The sequence below is a fragment of the Solanum dulcamara genome, chromosome 5 (assembly GCF_947179165.1).
Source record: "Solanum dulcamara chromosome 5, daSolDulc1.2, whole genome shotgun sequence".
In the NCBI taxonomy this organism is placed as follows: Eukaryota; Viridiplantae; Streptophyta; class Magnoliopsida; order Solanales; family Solanaceae; genus Solanum; species Solanum dulcamara.
This window is the reverse complement of record NC_077241.1, coordinates 31,089,688-31,114,165: the sequence shown is the minus strand read 5'-3', so window position 1 is coordinate 31,114,165 and position 24,478 is coordinate 31,089,688. Positions and strand designations below refer to the sequence as shown.

Sequence of the window (24,478 nt, the reverse complement as noted above, 5' to 3'; positions counted from 1 at the left end):
ATTATAAAGTTAAAACTTGAAACAGTGTTCTGTCTCCATCTTATATGTTGATATTTTGTACTAAAACTCTTTTTAAGAAGCACTGCTCTATGCTTTTTATTAGATACTATGAAAAACCCGAGAAATCCGAAAAAACCCAAAAAATTCGAAAAACCCGAAAAACCCGAGAAAAATTGATATCGAAAAACCCGACTTTTATTGGTTTGATTTGGTTTATAGATTTAATAACCCGACACAAATGGTTTGATTTGATTTATAAAAAATCTGAACCAACCCGGTCCATGTACACCCCTAGTTCTAATCATAAGCACTAGCTAATATGCTGAGCAATTTTTCTACTTAAATCTCATGAGGAATCCTTTAAAACGTGATTGTAAAATGTAATATAGGAACTCTCATAAGCAGTCAATCTAATTTTAGATTAAGAATATTTTCTACTTTGAAGAGAAAAAGAATAATGCATAAACAAGCTCTGGGACGGGCAATTAAATGCTAAACCTTATCTTCTTCACATCTGATTCTTCTTTTCCTCTTATAAAATTTCAAAACCATGTCCCCACAGGAACACTAGTCACCTGGTTGGGAACATCATTGGAAAAAGATATAGAACGTTCACTGGGTATCTTCAAGTGTCAAAATTTGTACTGCATATCAAATTTTTTCCGGTTTAAATATTTTGCCACAATGATATGCTATCAAGCAATTATGTCAATGTGCTACAATGAATATCCAATTTTACAAAGCTAGACATTTTGCATACTTCTTCAGTTGTTGCATCTATAGAGCTGTATACATAAGGATCCCATGATATTACAATACCAACAATCATGTTGGATGTCAACTCTAGATAATTTCATGGGAGTACGGGTTCAGATATTGCAATATTTAGCCGACTTCATCATCTAAATGCTTGTTTTGTACATTTCACTCGAAGGGTTTTCACTCTCTCCAGATGACATTTTCTTTTTCAGAGCATAACGGATGACTGAGTTCACCTGTTTCCTCAACTTACCATTATCAACAAGGACATTTGTCAACACGTTTCTCAACTTTTCATCTATAGTCCAGGAGTCACTATTTACTTCATTCATTTTCTCAGCAGTTGGAGAAGAGGAATCAGTTCCTTCATCTGTGTTCACCTGATAAAAACAAGTCACAACTACTCGTGTCATAGAGTGAAGAAACAGCACCATGCATAAACTAATATATGCAAAATCTTCGGGTAAAGCTGAGGCAACAGGTTGGCAAATTATAACAAACCAGAGCAACATAAAACAAGATGCTGTAGCCTGTAAATACAAAATCAGAACCTAGGTCACTTGTACATGTAAAAGTATGAGTTTCTAGTTTGGTAACCTTGGTTTAACCCAAGTGGCCCCACCACAATATTTTTCTCCGGCTCATCAAAAGAAAAGCTAATTATCATATATCAACCAGCCATGTTCTAAATGAATTGTGTGCCTACCAAAGAGAACATCTAGGACCCATATTGCTTAGACTATCAATCCTCCAAAATTAGTGCATTTTTGGAGGATCCAACACAGTGAAGCAGGATTTTTGGAGATTCTGTGCAACATATTTTAGGACTTAAGGAGCAGCCAAGTTTCCCGAATTTCTAAATGGCATAACTTCCAAATTCCATTTGCATTAATGATTCTAATTATTATTTTTTTATGACGGTGGTCTCCGGGCCAACTTTTGATCTGGCTTAATCTTTCAAAATCATCTGGAAAAGAGAATGAGATTTAAAATGTCCAAGCCACTGGAATGAGCTCTCTGCATCCCTCCACGTCACCCTTCTTTTTCGATGGTATATAGAAAAGGTAAATCAACACTCTCATCCTCTCTACAGAAAAGCTAAATATTTTCCTTTTTTGAAAAAGTAGAAAAACTGTATTAAGCCCGTATAATTCCACTTACACTCCCATGTTCAACCATAAATCTTGGGGTGTAACAAGTTGAGCAACCCAAGTGACCAAACAACATTCTCAGGCCCAAAGTTTGGACATAGCTAATGTCATCCATGCTAAGATCAAGCTTCACTTGCATTTACCTGATAGCTACTCTTGTGATTCCAGAAGCATTCTTTCACAAGGAAGCATGCATCAGAGGAGGTCAAACAACCAAGTAATTCATTCTTCTTAACAAGCCAATCATGTAAAGATGAAATGTGTTCAGGACAGGTGTAAAAAGCCTGATATTCTGGGACACATAAAGCTTCTGGGAGGGGTCATTTCTCTTAACTATGAGCATGTACCCCTACAGCAATGTGTTTTACCAAAGAAAAACTCTGCTAAAGAGGTTAGGGTTTGTTTCAAGAAACTCACAATTGAAAAGGAAACCATAATATACAAAGAACAAATGGAAATCACCAGAATTTATACATCGGCAGTCAAAGAGGAAAAAAGAGACAGATAAGAGTTGAGACACAGCAAGCTATCTCTCAAAAGAATAATTCCCTAGGAAAGAAACTCGGTTGCCTTCTCTCCTTCCATTTCTTCCAAGGTACGTAGAAACCTGATTAATCATTTATTTGAGGAAAAGGTTGCAAGTTTCTCAATCGACTCAATACATTTTACAGTTGAAAGTGTCCACACAATCAATGTCTTTCAGTTTCTTCTTCTCTTGTAGTTGCAAGTGCTTTGGTACATCTAAACTAGGGTCGCAAAATTAGCCAAACCCATTTAACCCACCCAAGTTGTAATGGCTTTGAGAAGATGGGCTGATTTGGGCCAACACAAGTTAACCCATCACAAATCATCAACCCAAACTGACCCATCAACAGTCCTCCGATCAGAAATGTAACAACTACAAAACGTGATTAACTCTTTTTCTAATTATTAGTTTTTAGTTGGTTTTATATTCTTTTAAATATATAGTTTTTTTTCCTGAAAGTCTAAGCTCATTTTGGCTTTAGCTTGTGTTCTCACCATATTATTCTTGGAGCCATGGTAATATGAATATCCATATTATCCGTCAATTAATCCATTTTTTATCAGTGTTAAATATGGGCGGATCAGATATTTTATCCGTTTTTGTTCAACCCATTTTTGACCTGCCCATATCCGATCTGACCTTATCCATCAATTAATCCATTTAAATCCGTGCTAAATATAGGTGGATCGGATATTTTATCCATTTTTCTATAACCCATTTTGGACCCGCCCATATCCGACCTGACCCGTCTGTTTGCCACTCCTAGTAATGTACAAGACAATCATAAAAAATTATATATAAATAAGGCAAAGGGATAAAAGAGACGAACCTAACAAAACCATTATTCATTACTTCAAATAACATTTAATTTTCTTTTGATTTAGTTTTCGGATAACAAGGTTAAAATAATTTCAAATCGAATTTATGTATTGGGATAACTTATGAGGATATATTTAAAGTGAATATCTTTATTATTTTGAGTGAAGCATATGCTTGAGTTTTTTTTTTTTTATACATCCAAAAAGTATTTAGATTTGTTCGAAAAACCGTTTATTTGGAAAAGTATGATCGAGAGAATATTTGCAATCAAAGAAAAGAATATCGATATTTTTAGTTTCTCAACATGATTAAAAAGTGGGTTAAGCTGGGCGGGTTGAGTTATGACTAATCATTTAAGCCCATCTTGACCCAACCCATCTTAGCTCAAACAAGCTTTGGGCAGGATTAGGCATTGACCCATCTATTGGTTCAACCCATCTTGACCCGCCCAACTTCAGCCCTGTTAGAATAAGAATAGGTATATAGAATCCTACTTAGAATAGGAATAGGAATAGTAATAGAAATAGAAATAGAAAATAGTATCTTACTTGGTAAAGGATTGTATTGTAGTTTTTATAAATAGGGTCTTTATGTAATAATGTAGATACACAATTCAATAATATTCTTCTCTAATATTTCTGACATGGTATTAGAGCCTCCATGAACTTGGTAGTGAATCAAAGAGCTTCCGTTGTCGGCGGACGGCTATTACTAATATATGCCACCCCGTCTAGCCCATGGTTATGTTAAAAAAAGTAAGGTCAATGATATATGAATGAATCTCAGGAAGAAAACTCAGTCAGACAGGTCATTGTGCGTCAATTTCCGATGCCTTTCTAGGGCTGTTGTGTCAACCCCATATCCGTTAGTGTTTGTGTAGCACTGTGCCATCTTTCCGATGACTACTTTCCTATATCTAATTTGTGTAGCACCGTGCATCTTTCCGGTGACAACTTTCTTTTATCTTTTTTGTGTAGCACCGTGCCATCTTTCCGGTGTCTACTTTCTCATATCCAATTTGCTTAGCACTATGCCATCTTTCCGGTGACTACTTTCTTATATCCAATTTGTGTATCACTGTGTCATCTTTCCGGTTACTACTTTTTTGTTTGTGTAGGGTCATGCCATCATTCCGACCCTACCCATATAATTTCTCTTTTTCAGTAGGGTCATGTCATCAAACCGACCCTACAAATATAATTTCTATTTTTCAGTAGGGTCGTGCTATCATTCCTACCCTAACCATATAGTTTTCTTTCTCAATAGGGTCATATTATCATTCCAACCCTACCCATATAATTTTATTTCTCTGATTGTAACCACTTTCAGCCATCAAATCTAATACTTCGACGCATGAGTATGTTCCGACCAATTTTTCTTTGACTTTCTTTTTTAGTGTCAACTCGTCTATTGATTCTAAGACGATCAATATACGCTATACCAGATTTTGAGCACTTTCCGGCGACCGCTACACTGTGAAGAAGTCTACATGGAGCAACCACCTAGTTTTATCGCTCGAGGGGTTAGTTTCCTTGTATGTGGATTGTGTAAGTCACTCTATGGTCTGAAACAGTGTTCTCAAGCTTGGTTTGAGAAGTTCAACACTGCAATTCAGGAATTTATCACTCTGTGTTTTATCGACATTATGCATCAAATCCAATATTTCATGAGAAGGTTGGGCATATTGGGATTGAATGTCAATTTTGTAAAATTGAGTGATCAACTTGCAGATATCACACCAAGCCCCTCATTGGTCCTCGTATTAATTACATTTGTAACAAGCTAGGTACTTACGACTTGTATGCACTAGCTTTAGGGGGAGTGTTAGAATGGAAATAGGTATATAGAATCCTACTTAGAATAGGAATAGGAATAGAAATAGAAATAGTAAATATTATCTTACTTGGTAAAGGATTATATTGTAGTGTCTATAAATAGGGTCTTTGTGTAATAATATAGATACACAATTCAATAATATTCTTCTCTAATATTTCTCACAAGCCCAAACAGCCCATTTGCCGCCCCTAATTTTATACCATGGCTTATTGACTTTGCAAGTGCATAGAGTTGGGAATACAAGATTTCAAGTTCCACATTAATTTGTCTGTCATAATTTATATTTTATCTTCCCCTGTTAGGTCTGTCTTACTTACCTACAAGATAAAAAAAGTCAAACAAGAGAATAAAATGCTTCAAGCTTTACATGCCACTTTCCACTGCATAAACACCTATCACAAAATTTTAACTCAATGAAAAATCTCAATAGAAAGTGGGAAATGTCTTGAAATGTAAAAATGAAAATAGCAGCTTCAATACCTCTGCTAGGAGAAAGTTGATTTGGTTGTCATAGGTCATGAGGAGATTCAAGGCATCTGAGCATGAGGGATGATCCATGAAAAGGTCATCTTCGTTTTCGCTGACCAAATTAATGTTGCACTCCTCAAAGCGTTGTCGAAGAACTTGGCATTGATGTAGCAGCTTCATGAAAGATGTCCTTGCTTGTTCATTGCCTAGCCTCTCCTCTTCATAGAGTCTCTGCATATGCAAGAGAAATTTCAGTAAAAAAAAGTATAATAACAGACGAGGATATGCAGATCTAAAAGAGAGCTCCACAATTGAGCAAATAATACTGAAAGGTCTCAGTTTTCTCCTACCACTATACTACCCTTTCCTTCCACTCTTCACAGAAAGTTTAGTACTGTAAATAAATTAGCAGACAAGACTGAAAGGAATTGTGTCAGAATGTGATTATACAGCATATATTCACAAATAATTGAATCATAATCAACATAGAGCAAGAGAGGCTGAAGAGCAGTCCACACCATAACAAAGTTATTGATCATTCTAGGAGGGAACTTAATGTGAACAAAGCAATGGAGTAGCAAGGTATACCTCAGCCTCCAGTTTTTCTTCAAGAGAATGATTTAGCTTCTTCTTCAAATCTGCTTGTGAGCCTCGAAGTGATTTTACTTCTTTAATGAGAACTTTAAGATCAGCTTTTGATTTTACTTCAAGTTCTTGATGTTGTTTCTGCAACTCATTAAGCTTCCATTTCGTGGCATCCAACTCCTGCAAGACTCTGTCTTTCTCCTGACTGGCATTGTCTTCCATTGAAGCATTCCCCAGTTTACCCTAACGAGGTTTGACAAATATATGGTCTGATCTTAACATACGGACTGAGGGGAAATCATCATAAACCAGAGGATAATCAAGTGAAATGGTGGAATAACCTTATGTGAGTTCAATTTCAGTTCCATTTCCAATGACTTCCGCCGAAGCTCTTCCATATCCCACTGCATCTGGGTGACGCTTTCCCTTTCAATCAATACTGCTTGCTCAAGGTTTTCTTTGCTTTTCTGTTTAGTAGCCTCGAGCTCCACTTCCAAATCCTTAACCTGGCATAGTAACCATTATCTCAGAACAACAGAGCATCCAGAACACCTATTTATGACCTCTAAAATTAGGGCTTTTCAGAAAAGCTATTTTCTCACAAACAAAACAACTTTTGCCTAACTATGACATCATTGCCATTCTCCTTTTTTTAATAACATGGTGTCCGGGCAACCTTGGACGCACATCAACTAATCTATTGGGTAGGTATGTGGCTGCTACTTCCACTAACGCATATATTGGGTAACTCACTCACCAAGGTTTATGCAAATTGGAAGAATTCGCATAGTGTTGCCTCCGCTAGAGTACAGCCTTGGTTCCCAAGGTTGTCACTCCAGGCTTCAGACCACTAAAGCATACCCCCTTGGGGCCGACGTTATCTCTATTCTTAATGCAGATTAGCATGATGTTCTTAGCATAGATCTTTCTTTTAGCTATTACCTCAAGTTAAAACAAAATTAGAAGCAAGAAGATAAGAAACTTGACAGATACATAACTTTCTTTCTTTAGTGCACAACTCTTCACCTTCTTCACATATATAATAAGAAAGGTCCTACTAGATCAGTATTCCAATGGAACCCAACCAGGAACAACATGTTCACTATTGGTTTGTCTGGTTATTTGATCCTAAAGATGTCTAAGAAAGAATATAATTAAAAATCTTTGCTTAAATGATGACTTATGAGCCTTCCCAATTATGACATCTTAGAGTATGTCAAGAATTATAGACTTCAGCACAAGTACTCAGGTTTCCCACTTGACTAATATTTTTGCACTATCCTCTCATAAACTGAATCAATGAAGGAAATACAAACTCATATTGTCCTACTTAAATCAACTTGATATTCAATAAATAAATAAAAAGAATAATGACAATTAAAAACTTAAATCAACTCATACTTCCACATTGCAGAGTGTTTCATCTTTCATCTCTTTACTTCTCTCTCTTGTTTGTTTTCCTGGTGTTGGGTTCATGTGTCGTAGCCTTAAAGGTATCACAATATATTCCTCATCTCTTCTTCATGGAGGAGAAAATTTTAAAAGGCTTTTCAACAGCCATAATGAAGATAGATCCATCATCCGTGATCTATATAACTACTTGGGGGTTAGTATTAGGAATGCCTTTTCAGCATTATATGGGAATTTATGGTCATTAGCCTATGATCCAAGAAGTTCAAGTAGCAATAAATAAATACGTTAATTCTAGAAAAGCCTTGGTAGCACCGCTATACCAAGGATATATATTTTCTATCGCAGAAGATAGATTTCTTCCAATATCCCTATAAAAACATGCAGGAACCTTTAATTTATTCATTCTTATATTAGTACGGAAGCTTTAATTACCATAATTGTAAGTACTATTGAGGATCAAGTGTCTCATAACTTTTTTATAAATAAACAAAGTAGTCTTGATGCATGCATACCAAGCCAATATAAGGAGTCCAAGAGCTTTGCATCAAGTCAATACTTTGGAGGCTTGGAAGGAATTTGGAATGAAGACTTGAAGCTTGAGAACATGCTAAAGCGGAAGTACAAGAAAAAAAAAAGGGGGGGAGGTGAGGGGGCTATATGTGCAAAGAGGGTATTCTTCAAACACAGGCCCTCATGCTTGAGAAGACCCTTGTTTCATTAAGGGTATTTATGTAATAGCCAGCTTAGGCTATAAACAATGGAGAATACCTTCTTTAGAGTTAGATTATTATGATATGTTGAATTCTCATGAATTGAGTGTAACCTTTGAGAGAGTTTGAGGCTAAGGCCATAGTTGATAGGAAATGTTGAAGAGATTGCTTGCTTGAGGATCATTCCACTTGCAGGTTACCTAGTGATAGATTCCGTCCATGAGATTTCATTTCTCTTGTGTGGGTCTTACAGATTTGGTGTTTGTTTTGATTCTTAATTGGAGGTTCTAGCTTTAATATAGCTATTGTTGCCAATTAGTTTCTTGCTTGTGTCTATTTTCTATCTTTACTTCCTTGTTCTTAGATTTTAGGGTTTCTTTTGTTTTCCGCATTTTGATCTTGTATCAAGTCTCATATCCTATGTACTTGGTACAAAGAAGTTGCAAAAGCAGTAAAAGTAAAAAGCAGTAATCATCTATCTGCAGGAAAATGGCCCAAAAAGAAAAAGAGAAAATATCAGTATTACAGTGTGTTGAAAGATACATTGTTGTGAAAGGTGGGTTCTCTTTGCTTCTTAGTTCTCCATGAATCATCTGGTAATTTTGGGATATGGTACTAGCAGACCTACAATGCAACTCCTAGCTGATACAGTGTTGTCATAGATAGCTTGTAACTTGGGAAGTTCTTATATATTATCCTCAGCTTCATACTTAACTTGTATAAATAGTCATCTTTTTCAGAGAAATTTAGAAAAAGCAATACCTTAGTTGTGAGGTAGTCTTTCACAGCAATTTCCTGATTTAATCTTGAGATAAGATCCTCCATGTCAGTTTTTGCTGTAATCAGTCTCCTCTGCATGGTTGCAAGCACCCTGTTCATTTTTTGGCGCTGATCTGAAGGAAGTAATAATTGCACATCACTTAGCAGCAGTAAGTCAGTGTTCTCAATGTTTGCTGACGTCTCACCCACTCTGGGGATTTCAACCAGCCCTTGTCCATGTAAATTGGGAATTGCTGAACCTGACAATTCACTGCCTCTTTGGGAACTTGTATCGCTTCCAATGCTCTCAGCTGATAACTTTCTACCATGATGGATAACTTTGGTGTTCTCCCGCTCCAAAGAGAGTCCGTTCATACCATCAGTACCAATAGAAAGATCTGACGATTTGGAAGCATTTCCATTAGCTTTATTGTTCTCTTCAAATTTATTGTTCTCTCTGTTGTGCACCCTATGTCTAGGATAATTTCCAAGTTGTTCTAGAATAGCCTGACCCATGAACAAGCCTTCATCAATGTTGGACATCCCATACTTAACAAACTTATCTATTGGACTTGTCACATCTTCATCCAAAGAGAGATCATCTGTCCCAAAATCAGAGTTATTATCCCTTCCAAGGCGTGGTGTGCCAACATCAGATATCTCATAAACTGTGTCACTACCATAATCTGATGTGAGTGTTGAACTCGCAGCGATTGCAGACAAGCTTACATTATGATGAACTTGAAGGGAAGACACAGAACTATTCACAGAAGTATTTGATTCTGAAGCATGTTGGGTTTCATCTAGAAATGCTGAAAAAAATTATAGTTCTAAATGTTAACTCTTAGACATAACAAAAAGATAATTCTAAAGTAAATTTACCCAGATGTGCGATCTTTTTTCATGGAAATGAATTTTAAAGGACAATAACATTGTAGCAACAGACATACAAGATCTAGCAGCAGCTTCCAGTTCAAGAAAAGATGCCACTGGAACACTTCTTGATACGTCAAAATCAGATAGTAATTTGGTCATCCACTCCTCCAAGGAGGACCGTCTCTGGAAACATACAAGTGCATGAAAATTGGAATTAACATATAGAACTGCAGATGCAAGCGTCACTTGCAAAGAAATCTTTGTAGTTAATTAACCCAACACTTCCATTATTTCTGAAATTTAATAAGACAAAACTTACATTTTTAATATTTGACTTTCCCAAATAACATCCAACAGTTTTTTGCAGTTTTTGTTCCACTAGAACCATTTGTTATGAGAATAATGAGGAGAAGAAGTCTTCAAATTCCACAAAATAAAAACTAAATGTACAAAATATTGGCTCTAATTCAAGGATGTATGTGATTCTGCTTCAAGCTTAGACTTTTAGTTTCAAAGAAACAACAAATGACAACAATTTCATCACACATCTTACATTACATGATGAATCAAGAAAATATAATGCTTACCTCTTCTACGAGGGTTCTAGTTTTCATCCGCAAGAAACCCTTGGGTGGCGCAGGAGGAATATTCTTCCTTGGAAATATTCTTTTCACCTGTGACACAGAATCAACCACACTATTGAGTACCCTATGATTATTAAAACCCTCATAAAAGGAGGCAACTGTCAATTTTGATTATAACAAAGAACTTTCTCATGTCCTCTTAACCTAAAATTTAGAAAAAGAAAAACATATCTGAAATAAGTGTATGCAAACTTACAGCAGCAAGAAACTTCAAGAAATCATTGAACCTTCTTAATACGACCCGTGTAGTTGTATTCCCATCTGGTGATTGTAAGCCAACCAAAACCCTGTAAAACTGTCTTTTAACATTTAAGTTTAAACTTCAATAAATTCTAACACATAAGAACCAAATATTGACAAAGCAAAAATATGGATCAGGTTATAAGTTTGTTATAGCAAAGGTCCCCTGGACCAAGGTCCAAGTTTGAGATGTAAAAATGAGTTCAACATGGGTATTTCGAAAATCAAATTACACTTAGCTATTAATGATAAGAAAACAACTCTATATGCCAGATTCTGAAAAGAAATATTATATTAAAAAAAAGGAGGAAAACTTAAGCAAGTCTTTTTGTAGCTTAAAATGATTAAACCTTCTTGAACTTTGTCAAAAAGAACGATAATTTTTTCCTGTTTTAAAAAGTTTACTTGTACACTTTGAGAATCTATCATACGTCAACTACTCATCTCATCAAAGTAGAATATCCTTAGCTAGAGGCAGAGAGAAAACTCAATCCAACAGCACATGCTGCTACAACTATTGGAAGTTTGAAAGTCCATAGAGAATGTCTAGTCTCATCATAACAAGAAAATGACCACAAGATAAATGATATGAAAACATTCTACTTTACATCTGAGTTACACCAGTAACTTGTTAAAAAATGATAAAACAGTAACTTGTTAAAAAATGATAAACTCGTGATATATAACTATTCCTATCTTTTTCTTCAGAACCAGTTTTATCACAATAAATAAGGGTGACGAAAACATGGGAACACCACAAAAGCCACTATAAAAATTGTGAACATCCTCAAACCTGGAAATTTATATGCTAGGACCTACTATGCTATAGGAACAACTTGTACTATTGAACGATAGTTTCAAAAGATGAATCTGCAGATACATTGGCAGAAAAATGCAGAAGATGGGTGACACTTATAGAGAACCATCTAATAGTGCAAGTTCTCTACTTTTTGGCATATAGCTTGTACGACAACAACAAAATACCCGGTGTAATCTTGCAGTGGCGTGTATGCAGCTTACCCCTATCTTGAGAAAAATGATACAGAGTTCTTTTCAGTTAGACCCTCGGCTCAAGTAAAACATTTCAAAAATCAAGCATGTAAAGCAAATACAACAACGAAGAAGTCATACTAAAAACAATGGAGAAGAACTTTTTCCTATTGATTTTGGCATTTAATGCTTCTTTCAGAATGGGAGGGGATGGGAAGAGGTTTCTTAATCAATTATTCCTTTTCTCTCACAGTTATACAATCAACAACTCCAGCCAGACCATGTTCATTACATTCATTGTCTATCTCTTGTACATATATGGTAGATCCATGGGAATCACATTGTAAATCCTTTCTAAAAAAAAATGCTCTCAGGCACTTCTCCCGAGGTCATCCCCAAGAGGTCTTTTTAGGCCTGAAAGCCTATCTCCCCGGCATCCCTAGTGCACCGGAAGTCTTCCACAATGGGAGACAATTGTTTTTTCATAGCAGGGGGCAAATCCTTCAAGCTAAACAATATAGGAGACAGGTATTTCAGATGGTTCTCGTTAACAGAAAGGGGCAGAAGATTTAAAACAAAAGTAACATTTGATCTGCAAATCTCAAATGGGTGTGCAAAACCCTAAAATAAGCATCAAAGGGAACTGGAAACTTATATAAAAGATGGGGAACTGGTAAAGTTGCTGCCATGTGACCAGGAGGTCACGGGTTCAAGCCTTGGAAACAGTCTCTGGCAGAAATGCAAGGTAAGGTTGCGTACAATAGACCCTTGTGGTCAGGCCCTTCCCCGAACCCCGCGCATAGCAGGAGCTTTAGTGCACCGGGCTGCCCCTATGGGGAAGAAAGCAACAACAATATGTATACAGGGTATATCAGAACTTCAACATCCACGGCAGGTACATGTGAATTGAAGTCTGGGAAGGGAATTCCAAATTGGCAGTGATCATTCCAGAAATAAGCACAAACTGTGGTTGGACAGACATAGTTGAGAAGACCTTGTGATTTCTGGGGAAATACAGAACTTCAAATCATACTTCAATTCAACCTCCAGCCCCTTTGCACAGAACTTTTCACGATGCTGCAAGTATTGGATGCTGGCTGGATTCAAACAGTCTTTCTTCATTGGACGACTATCATCCTCTATCTCGAAGCCACCTTCAACAATCCTTTCCATCACAGCCTTAATACAGAGACTATTCACAAATGGTTTCATTCCAGATGGAAGGTCACAGCAGGCTTCAAAATGATCCCCATGGACCACAATAAGTTCCTCTTCGAACTCCCATCCAGACAAGAGACAATGAGGGTCAAGGCAGGCGACTGGTTTTGGAGTGGGAGGCATCTAAATCTCTCTTGGTGGTCGCCGGAGGTGAGTTCTCAAGCAGTCTCACAGGATAATGTATGGATTAAGGTTTTCAGAGTTCCCTTAAACGAATGGACCTCAGAATCTTTTAATCGCATAACAGACTTATGCAGAGGTTTTTCGGAGTTGACGAAGACACCAAACACACAACCCATTTATTTTGGGCTCGCATTTGCGTTAAGAACTCTGGGAAAAGGATTCCAACTAATTTGAATTTCAAAATTGAAAGGTTGGATCTTTGATCTCTCAATAGTTACAGAAGAGAAAAATATCCTTTACCTGCTGGCCAAAAGGCAGAACTGGATAATAGAGGAAAGGCACAGCTGTCATGCCACTAACAAGGCACATGAGACCCACATGCCCCCATTAGTTAATAGAAGAGGGCATGGAGCTTCTACTTCTAGTGGGCAGACTAATAAATTCAAAAATCAAGACACAGGAAAATCCTTTAAGGGAAATGCAGTGGTGGGTCTGAAAAATGGCTATATAAGGGTCCCTACTGGAGAGCAGCGGGCTCAAAATCGGTTCCATGCATATTCAGACCTTCCTATCCCTTCACAGCAAACTCTTTCGACCCGATCGCAGAAGATTTCCGATCGCAGAAGATTTCCAATCTTTCAATATTGTGAGGCTTTAAATTCTTACGAAGGGGCTCTCTCTTATTAGGAGGCAGTTGATGAAGCAGACAACATCACCACTCCCAAATATCCTTGCAACTCCACTTCTCCTCACAATTCCACCAGTGACTCAGAATTAGGCATATCTTCATTATCTCGCAGCAATTATCTCCCTCTTCCATGGCAAGAGGAGCGTGCTATATATATAAGCACAAAATTGACATCCCTGTAGTTTTGGAGACATCAAGATGGTCAAAGATGGCAATGTTAAAACATGCAAACTACTAGGGGTGAATGTTGCAGGGTTTGAGAAAGAAATCCTGGATGGTATCCTAAAGATAGAGGAGAGAAGAAAGCTTCAAGGCACAAGAACAAAGAACAGAAACAGAAAACAGGGGACCATAGGAAAAAGGAAGAACAAAGCAGATACAGAACTCAAAAAATTGGCATGGGGCCTTCAAGAAGGCAGTGGAGGGAGAATAGGAGCAGGTCTGAAAAAACTCTTTCCAGATAAGAGTCAAAACTCTTAGTTGGAATGTGCAAGGCTTAATGATAAGAATAAGAGAAGTACCTTCAAATCTCTTGTTTTTAAAATGAAAGGCTGACATAATATGCTTATAGGAAACAAAAATGGGAGAGTGGGGTACCTCTTTGATCAGACAGATATGGGGAACAGATGGATTTCTCAGGCAGAACTTAAAGCAAATGGTACTGAAGAGGGCATATTGATTATGTGGGATAAGAGACTATGGAATTGTGTTGACACCCAAGCTGGGGTTTTATCTTTGTCTTGCAGAGTTTAAAGCCTTTCCGAAGATTTCAAATGGGTTTTCTCAGGCGCTTATGGTCCTCACACTAACACTAAACGAACAGAATTATGGTAAGAACTAGCAGCAGTAAAGCTCTGGCTTGATTTATGGGTAATTGGGAGTGATTTTAATGTATCTAGATTTGAGGAGGAAAGGCTCAAAGCCTCAACTGCACCTGAAGATCCAGGGCAATATGAGGCTTCTCAAACATCATTCTTGATCTGGAATTGATAGACCCGCCACTTCAAGGAGCTCAGTATACTTGTTCAAGAGAGGAGGAGTTTCTCCAAGACTCAAGAATTGACAAGTTTTTGTTCTCCTCAACTGGAGGGAGATATCCAATTCCATTAATCAAAATACTATGCCCAGAGTGTTTTCAGACCATAAGTCAATCATACTGGACAGAGGGGACTGGGAAGTAACCCCCTCCTATTTGAAATTTGATAACATGTGGTTGCACTCTGATAGTGTCTTAGACTTGGTTAAACATTGGTGGAACTCCTACTCAGTCAGGGGCACTCCAGATTTATTCTCACACAAAAGTTCAAAATTTGAAGAGGGACAATAGAAAATGGAATAGAGAAATTTTTGGTAAACTTGAGAACCAAAGGAGCAACCTATTATAGGAGCTAGAATTACAAGAGCAAATTGCAGAGCAAAGATCACATTCAGCATAGGAGAAGCCGAAATCCACAAGCCTGAAGCTGGAGCTAAAAGTTAGCTATTGTAGAAGAGATTTCTTGAAGAAAAAAATCTAAATGTCTTTGGTTGAAAGAGACCAGAAAACTTCGTTCTTTCAAAGAATGGCTAATTCTCACAGATACAACACTATTGACAAACTGAAAAGAAGAGAAGAGGTTACTGAAGATAAAGGGCTGATCAAGGATGGCATTCTTTACTTCTACCAGAAACTTTACAAGGAGACAAAATCTCCTTCAGTTGACTTTACGAATCTTTCAACACTTAACATTGATGAGGTGGTGGAACTGAAACTCCCTTTACTAAATCTGAAGTTCTCACAGCCCCCAAATCCGGTTCTCCAGACAAAGCACCAGGCCCTGATGGATTCACTCTGACTTTCCTCCAGAAGTCCTGGAATTTCATATAAGCAGATATAATGGGTGCTTTCAATTTTTTTCACCAAAACTGTCAAATAGTGAGGTCCTGCCAGTGTTGTCAAAGGCGCACTTGAGCCCTGAAGTGAAGCTCAAAACATGTTGAGCGCTTTGCTTCGCTTAATGTGCGCTTCAGTGGCGTCAACAAGAGTCTAAGGTGTACTTTTCCTTGACAATGAACCTCTTATGAAGGGGCGACACCAAACAATTGATATTTCACTTTTTTGTAATTTTTTTCAATTTCTTTGTTCATATATTTGTCATTCATGCTTATAATTATAAGTCTTGGACTAAACATATATATTTGTACGTTTTCTCCCTTTGCTCCTTTGTTTCATTAAAGCTCACGTTTCTTTTTGCGCTTAAAGCCCCCACCATCCTTAGAGCTTTTTTGCTCTTTTTGCTTTTGATAACACTGGGTCCTGCAATGCCTCTTTCATTGCACTCATACCAAAGAAGAAAGTGGTAATAGAGCTAAGGAATTTCAGACCACTAAGAGCCCGTTTGGATGGGCTTAAAAAAAGTAACTTTTATGTATGAAATGCTTTTAGAACTTTAAAGTGCTGAAAGTTATTTTTATAAATAAGCAGTTGAGTGTTTGGATAAAAGTGCTTAAATGAGGAAAATTATGTGAATTTTAGGGTTAAAAGAATAAAAAGGGTAGTTTGAGGATTTAGTTAAAATATAAGGGATATAAAAGTAATTTTCATGGTCAAAGAAAATGACTTTAAGCACTTAGAAAAAAAAGTTAGGAATCCTAACTTTTTATTTTTGACTGACTTTAAGAACTTTCTGGCTTAAAGTTAGCATTAAGCAAACACGTCCAAAAGCTGAAAAGGGGCTACCAACTTAAAGCCAATCCAAACGGGCTCTAAGTCTGATAAGTAGTGTCTAAAAATAGGTAGAATAAGTCTTAGCTGAAAGGCTGAAAGAGGTGGTGAACAAATTGGTTTCTGAACAAAAAAGTGCCATCATGAAGAATAGACAGATCACTGAAGCCTCGCTGATTACAAATGAGGTACTTGACTGGAAGCAAAGAAGTGGGGAAACAGGCCTTCTTTGTAAGTTGGATATAGAAAAGGCTTTTGATCAACTAAACTGGACTTATAATTGAACTGCTGAAGAAGATGGGCTTTGGTAACAGGTGGTTAAGGTGGATATTCTTTCGTATCTCCACAGTCAAGTTCTCATTCTAGTAAACAGAAGTCCAAATGGGTTCTTCTATCCTCAAAAGGGCCTTAGGTAGGGAGATCCACTCTCCCCTGTTCTGTTTATTCTGGGAATGGAGGAGTTCACTCAACTGTTGGTTAGGGCCTAAGTTGTGCGGACTCTTCATATTTGCAGCTGTGTCGACACGTGACGGGTGCGGGTGCGAGATACGTGTGGGATCGGATACTTTGACCAAGAGTCCATGGACAACCTACGTCAGATACATCAGACGGGTGCGGGTGCGGGTGCGGGATGCGGTCAACCCAGATCAGATACTTTGACCAAGATACTTTTCCTCTTGGTCAATATTCGTAGCTTCATGTTTCAAGCCAAACAAAGAGATGCTAAATATTCAAGCGGTTGTGTTCCAACTTATGGTAGACAGTAACAATGGTCTGTAAGGAGAGTTGATTGAAGGTCTTGAATGACTTTCTCCATCTTTTTTGAGGGGAAGAATATCTTTATCTTTATAAAAAAGGGCAGCCCGGTGCACTTAAGCTCCCGCTATGCGCAGGGTCCGGGGAAGGGCCCGACCACAAGGGTCTGTTGTACGCAGCCTTACCTTGCATTTCTGCCAGATGCTGTTTCCAAGGATTGAATATTTTAGCCGAATTCCCGCACCCGTATCCATACTCGGATTCATATCCATGAATCTTAAAATTTAGATTATGCCGAATCCGACTCTCGAATTCGCATCCATCTCGGACACCCGCACCCGAGTCCGAGCAACTTAGGTTAGGGCCAAAAGGCTCCAACGGATACAATGATTTCAGATGGGCAGAAATCACAACACCTGTGGCACTGTTTCTCATCTGCTTTATGCAGATGACACTCTTATTTTTTGTGGGGCAGACAGCCAACAAGTAAACCACCTCAACATGACCTTGATGGTCTTTGAATCAACTTCTTTACACATCAACATGCTCAAAAGTAAAAATTACCCAGTTAATGAAGTCCCTAATCTAGAAGTTCTAACAGAAATCTTAAGTTGCAAAACTGATTCTCTGCCTACTACTTATTTGGGCATACCACTGGGAGCGCTAAGTTCAAGTCTACTGGATATGCATTGAAGTCATTGACAGAATGGAGAAAATGCTGGCAACATGAAAAATTCAGTACCGCTCTGCAGGAGGCAGACTCACCCTCATTAATAGTAAATAGACAACATTCCCACCTATATCATGTCACTCTTTCCTATGCCAAGCTCAGTAACAAAGTAGATTGATAGACTTAGAAGGAAATTCCTCTGGGAAGGGAATAGCCAAACTCACAAATTCTCTCTGTCAAATGGCGAAAAGTGACTCTTCCTAAGTCACTAGGAGGTTTAGGAATCAGAGATTTGAAGTTACTAAATAGGGGATTGCTAATAAAGTGGATATGAAGATATGGCCAACCTGAGGCGGGATACTGGAAAGACATCATATTAACCAAATACGGTAATCACTGGAGCTCCAACAGAAGTAGAGAACCTTGTTAGAATAAGAATAAGAACAAGAATAATATATACAATCCTACTTAGAATAGGAATATGAATAATATATAGAATCCTTCTTGGAAAAGGATTATAATATAGTGTTCTAGTTGGGAAAAGAGTCTAATGTAGAGTCTATAAATAGGGTCTCAATATAATAATGTGGAGACATATAATTCAACTATATTTCTCACATGGTATCAGAGCCTCTGCGGTCTTGGTAGAGAATCAAAGATTTTCCGCTGCCGGCGGGTGGTTATTACTCATATATGCCGCCCATCTGGCCAATGGTTATGTTAACAAAAGTAGGGCCAATGATATGTGTATGAATCTCATATTCAAGGGAAGAAAACTCACACAGACATGTCACTGTGCGTCAATTTCCGGTGAATTTCTAGGGTTATTTTGCGCTAACCCCATGTCCGTTAATGTTTGTGTAGCACTGTGCCAACTTTCCGTTGACTACTTTCTTATATCAAATTTGTGTAGCACCGTGCCATCCTTCCGGTGATTAATTTTTCATATTTAATTTGTGTAGCACAGTGTCATCTTTCAGTTGACTAATTTCTCATATCCGATTTGCGTAGCTCCGTGCATCTCTGCGGACTACTTCTTATATTTAATTTGCATAGTAACGTGAATTATTTCGAATTACCTTCTCATATCTGAGTTGCATAGCACCATGTGTATTTTCATTGACTCCTCAGATTTAATTTGCGTAGTTACATACGTCTTTCCGGTGACTTCTAAAATCTAATTTGCGTAGGGTCGTGCCATCGCTCCGACCCTACACATATAATTCTCTTTTTCAGTAGGGTTGTGTCGTCAATCCGATCTTATCCATATAATTCTCTTTCTCAGTAGGGTCGTGCCATCGTTCCGATCCTACCCATATAATTTTATTTCTCAGATTGTGACCACTTTCATCCATCAAATCTAATAATCCAGCACATGAGCATGTTCCGGCCAGTTTTACGGTGACTTTGCACTAGGTTTTAGGGCTTAAACACACTTCTTAACAAGAATGATTTGTCAAATCTTTTCAATGGTGACAAAAATTATATCTAAAGATCAAGAGCATCCTATATTAACAAGATAGAGATTATGAAATCATAACCACCAAGTCTTTAGCATTTCAGATCTTTAATAATCCTTAGACAATTATTTGTTTGAAAGATGTATTAGTATTACATTAACACTATGGTATAATGAAATGAATATTTAACTCCATGGATAAAAGGCTGAATACCACTATGGGATCTGAATTTGTTGTTTTTGCTAGGACAACCCACGAAGGAATTGTAACACAGTAGCTCCAACCTGTGTGAGGATCATGAGGCCAAACAGTTTCTCGCCCAGCCTGGATAGCATGTTAAGCGTAAGTAAGTTTTTTCCAGGGAAAAAACAAACAAAAATATCTGACAGGAAGTCTGGAAGGTACATCTTTTTTCAAAAAAGCAAGTATGCCTCAGTACAAGTTAAATGAGTTCAGTGTTCCATCTCTTTAAGAGAAAGTTATTTTAAGAGAATGTCATTTGGCAAGAGAACTAATGCAGAGAAAATTAACCAAGAGTTATACCCTTGATTAGGTCATAAAAATATATAATATATTAATTACCAAAGAAAAAGAAATATTTGATATAAGCAATCCTTATTCCATTCAAATTCTACAACATCATATATCGTTCATGAACTAATTGAGTCATGGAAGAATGCCTTGGTTCACAGACTTGGAATGCCTAGGCATTTTGCTGCTTGGCCAAATATGTTGAATGCTAGATTAAAATTTCTCATAGATCACACAAGCAAAGTTAACAAACTGAAGCTTATTAAATCAAACTGTAAAAATGGAGTACAATGATGATATGAACAACCTAATTCAGTGGCATCAAGCATGCAATATGTATCAATAGCTACAATGGTAAGACAATTCACTTGATCTAACTGTCTAGATTACTTGTTAATGAAGTCAAGCTAATATCAAATACTGTCACAAAAGAAGTCATCCAATTCTTTTCTCACCAGAGATATTTTCTAAACACAAATAAATATTGTAACAGTGATGGAAATTTCTGACTATATGCTTCTTTATGTTCACCACCCATTTTTCTCCATTATGCGTTCTGTGTTCCATAAGAAAGTCAACATCAAAGTTGTTCTAACTTAAACATTATTAAAACAGGGAAGCAACAATAAGCAACGAGCACTGGCAAGTCAACTACGACTATCATCGATCTATAATCAAGGATACTCAGGTTTTTATGCACTACATAATAATAGTTTGAATGAACCATAACATTCACTTTGAAACTTATGAAGACTGACCAAATTAAGAAATTGCCATATCTAAGTTTCCTTCTTACCACTTATGTAGGTTCTTCTGTGTTTTCCACAATAATATTCGAACTAAATTTAAATACAAGGAGGATATCAAAGTGTAACATTCTAGTATTATTTTCTGAATCTCCTTGCATAAATTCCTGTCTCTCCCAGGATCCATGTAATATTGGTACAAAGTAATTGCCAGTTACTTGAAAATCTCTATGTATAGTGTATATTTACGCTCAACTCCCAGCTATGTTGATTAATCATCTAGGAGATAAACAGCCAGCTAACTCGACATATTGGCAAAAGTCACAGGTCTTGTCTATTAATGCTAACAGGAATTGGCTACCAGCCTACAACTAGCATGTATCAGACTGAGATACACGCTATGTTTTGCTAATTTCTAATGTGTTTTAAAAATATGCACTGAGCCCTGTCACATCCACCGGACATCGGGCACATCAAGACAAATGAAGAACCCGTTAACACAGGTACCAGGTAATTTGCTTATTGTCAATTATTGTAAAACATCAACTTGACAGGCTTAGTGTGTTGACAAATCAGCTGGGAGAAATACAGACAGTTAACCGAACATATTGATTACATTCACATGTTCTTCCTAACAAAGCTGATGCATTTTCCTCCATGAACTGATCAGAAATCTAACTCTACTGTTCCCAATCCCAATTCAATATTCATCACACTTTCGCACTAAATTCAGTATCAATAAAAGTTTCATACATCCGTTCAGTATATCCAATCATTCCAAGAAGATCGATAAATTATCTCTACTAAATCCATTAAAACTTGTAAATTGCAATAGGAAGTGATATAGAAAAGACTCACCCAATTCTTGGGGGGAGGGCTCCAATCCATACCCAAGGGCAAAGGCGAAGTTCCATCATGTCTATGCATCGGCGGGCTTTGCCTCTGCATAGCTGAATCACAAGTCAAATCAATCAATTGACCCCTCTTTCTCTCTTTATGTACAATGACCAAACAAATCAATCAGTTGGTGTGCAACTTGGCAAATTTGAAATTGTGCTTCTCTCCCTAGAGCATATTAAGAATTCAGAATTTAGAATTAATAGAGAGAAAAACGATTGCAGTTTTAAAGGAATAGACGACGAAGAACAGTGGAAAGTGGAAAGTCTGGAGAAACAAAAATCTTGATTTGTTTTGTATGTAAAATAAAAAATAAAATGTGTATTGATTCTTAACAACGCGCATGATAACAAAATAGAGTTGGACGTGTCTAAAATGTGCCCTTTTGGATTCCTTTCTTCTCCGCCAAAAAGGACCTTAGAAATGAGTAGTATTGTATTTTTGACCTCCAATTATTTCTTCTATTTATTTTTATTAATTATATAGAAATGTGAGGTGGAAGAACGACCACGAGCATATTTGTAAATTTACTCTCATATAAAGATAAAATAGTAATTGTTTAATCAGTTGTTAAAAATCTCTAAAATAATCGTCTTCTTTCTAATCTCTAAAAAAACGCTGCAGCATAACAGGTGTCCTCTTCATAAAGATTTGAAATCATCAGGTAAGGGCATGTTTTTTTTCTTCTTCCAAATTTCATTCATTCTTTATTAGATCTATTTTTTTCTTTTGAGTTCTCTTCTTTTGTTCATCTGACTCTGCAATTTCAGGTCAACGTTTCTCTCAATTTTCACCATAATCTTCTTCTGGTTCTCTTTAACTTTTCTAAGGTTGCTATCATTATTATTTCGATTTCATTTCAAAATATTTCTAATATGTGTTCAATTTTTGTTGCTCAGTTTATTTCTCTCTTATTTCTGTTCGTTACTTCAGTGTGTACCTCTTTATGTTGAAGTTTAGTGAAATTTTCAGTTCTTTAAAGCTCCAACCTGATATACATGTGCTTCAATTAGTTCAACTTGCATAAGTAGTTGCTTTCTGATTGCGTTGTTTTGCGACTGCACTTGAACAGGGGTGCTTGAAAAACACTTTTTTGAAATTGATTCTATTTCTTTAGCGAGAGAATAATAGTAGACAGACCATAGAATTATGTAAATGACAGAAGTAAGATCTGGATATCTTCGCGATTATAACTCTCTTTACACATCTGTGGCTCCTAAATTTCTATGACTGAAGAAAAGTGTTAGCTTTTTGTTTGTCTTGCTTACTTTTGTGATGACAACGAACTATCTAAGATGGAAACTTTTTAACTTTGTCCCTTTTGTCAAGGAAGAATCTTAGGTCAGAAATGGAGAATAGGTGGTTCATGTTGATGCAAGAAGCTTGGTTATTTTCAATATACTAGATTCACCGCATGCGTGTTGCACGTGTATGCCTAGTCTTGAGATTTATATAATCAAAAAATAGTATTCATTCTATATTTTATTAAACTATTGAAAATGCAACAACGTTATAATTTAAGAACTACTTCAGAAGATTTGAATGAGATGTTGTTATGGATAATTTAGACTCACCAAATATAAGTTTGTAAATAATACTCCACTACACCCTGACTGGTTTGTGGGTTTTCTATTTTTTTTTGTTCTTTGGTTGTAGGCCAATAATATGTGAACGTCACTTTCAAAGTTTTTTATTAGTGTGACATATAAATTATTGCAGACGACGACGGTTAATCCAATTTGTAAGTAACTTATTGAGTACGAATCAATATTTGGAACTCTTATTTACATTGTATTATGCAATACGTGTTATCTTTAAGTAGTACCAACAAAATTATCGCATAATTTTAAAGAACAAATTCTACACTAGATAGTAACATCTTCTTTGAAAGTTGCCTGCTGATGTCATATCGTCTCTTATTCACCCAAACCTATGAATACAACCAATAGAAGTTTCATTAGCTTCATGTATTGTATATATTTTTTTCAATTTAATTACTTTTGTCATGTTATTCATCGTATCTCACCTAATACTTTTGTGTAGACGATATTTCTTGTGTATGTCCTGTGTTCGGATCTAGCTGTTCGGACACAACCAGTTCTATCGTCTACAATGATTTCTGTACAAATTATATGATAGAACTACTATAGAGGACGAGTAGGTGAAACACACCATTAAGGAGACATAAGAAATATGGCTTGTCATACTTGGTAATTTGTTATTGCATCATTTGTGAAATTCCTTCGTCACTTGTTTGTGAGTTTTTGCAAAGCAATTTTGATACGAAGTCAAGCTATAAAATATATTTTTGTTCCAAATCACTCTTATTCTCCTTTGTTTACTTATTTTATATTCCGACCACCAAATCACCCTTATTCTCTTTTGTTTACATGTTTTATTTTTCCGCCACATAATTTCTTTTGGTTTGCTGACTTAGAAAATCTTTTTTTTACGTTACTTTATGAAAGTAATTTAAAAGAGAGAATGCACAAACAAAAGGAATACCAAAATATTTTAAGAAGTAAACATATTTATTCATCAATTCAATTAGATAAAGGTATACATACATTGAAGGATCATATTAAAATTAATATTGTGCCATAATGAAAGTTTTCCTCCTAAAGGAAGAAAAAGAAGATTAGCGATCGGTAATGATCAGAAGGGTTTCAGTTTTCACTATCGAAGTTGTTAGATGTTTTCTAAACTTTTAAACTAGTGGAGTATGCATAGAGTGATAAAAGTGTACAGGAAGTTTCATATACATGAGACATATTTATCCTAAAGACTAAGAAGTCCTCAACGCAGTTTGGGGCGCTAATACATTCACACTTGCACCGTATGTATGGGTGTTGTTGACATCCAATTTTGACCCTCCATAACATAAATTAGTTATCGAACTTCTTCAATTT

The 24,478-nt window shown here is 36.6% G+C and overlaps 1 protein-coding gene across 3 annotated transcripts; it reads right to left on the bottom strand.

The window, feature by feature from the left end:
* Positions 1-624: 624 nt before the first annotated feature.
* On the bottom strand, positions 625-21,872 carry LOC129889119 (PX domain-containing protein EREL2-like). Of its 3 annotated transcripts, XM_055964286.1 has the most exons (10): positions 21,531-21,872; positions 19,609-19,719; positions 10,743-10,841; positions 10,490-10,576; positions 9,977-10,085; positions 9,030-9,838; positions 6,486-6,650; positions 6,148-6,387; positions 5,572-5,790; positions 625-1,139 (listed from the first exon to the last, which is right to left on the bottom strand). In XM_055964286.1, exons 1-10 carry the CDS (start codon positions 21,618-21,620, stop codon positions 903-905), a joined length of 2,166 nt encoding a protein of 721 aa, XP_055820261.1. In that variant the 5' UTR covers positions 21,621-21,872; the 3' UTR covers positions 625-902. The 3 variants fall into 3 exon arrangements, with proteins under 3 accessions (XP_055820261.1, XP_055820262.1, XP_055820264.1); XM_055964287.1 differs by lacking the exon at positions 19,609-19,719; XM_055964289.1 differs by lacking the exon at positions 21,531-21,872 and having other exon boundaries at positions 10,743-10,833; positions 19,609-19,720.
* Positions 21,873-24,478: the final 2,606 nt, after the last annotated feature.

Excerpts from the sequence above, each read along its gene's own strand:
- LOC129889119 (XM_055964286.1), bottom strand. The coding sequence starts at position 21,620 with ATGCAGAGGCAAAGCCCGCCGATGCATAGACATGATGGAACTTCGCCT. Across the intron at positions 10,577-10,742 it reads TCTTGAAGTTTCTTGCTGCT|GTGAAAAGAATATTTCCAAG; the intron begins GTAAGTTTGCAT and ends TCTGTGTCACAG. Across the intron at positions 6,651-9,029 it reads AAGACTACCTCACAACTAAG|GTTAAGGATTTGGAAGTGGA; the intron begins GTATTGCTTTTT and ends TTACTATGCCAG.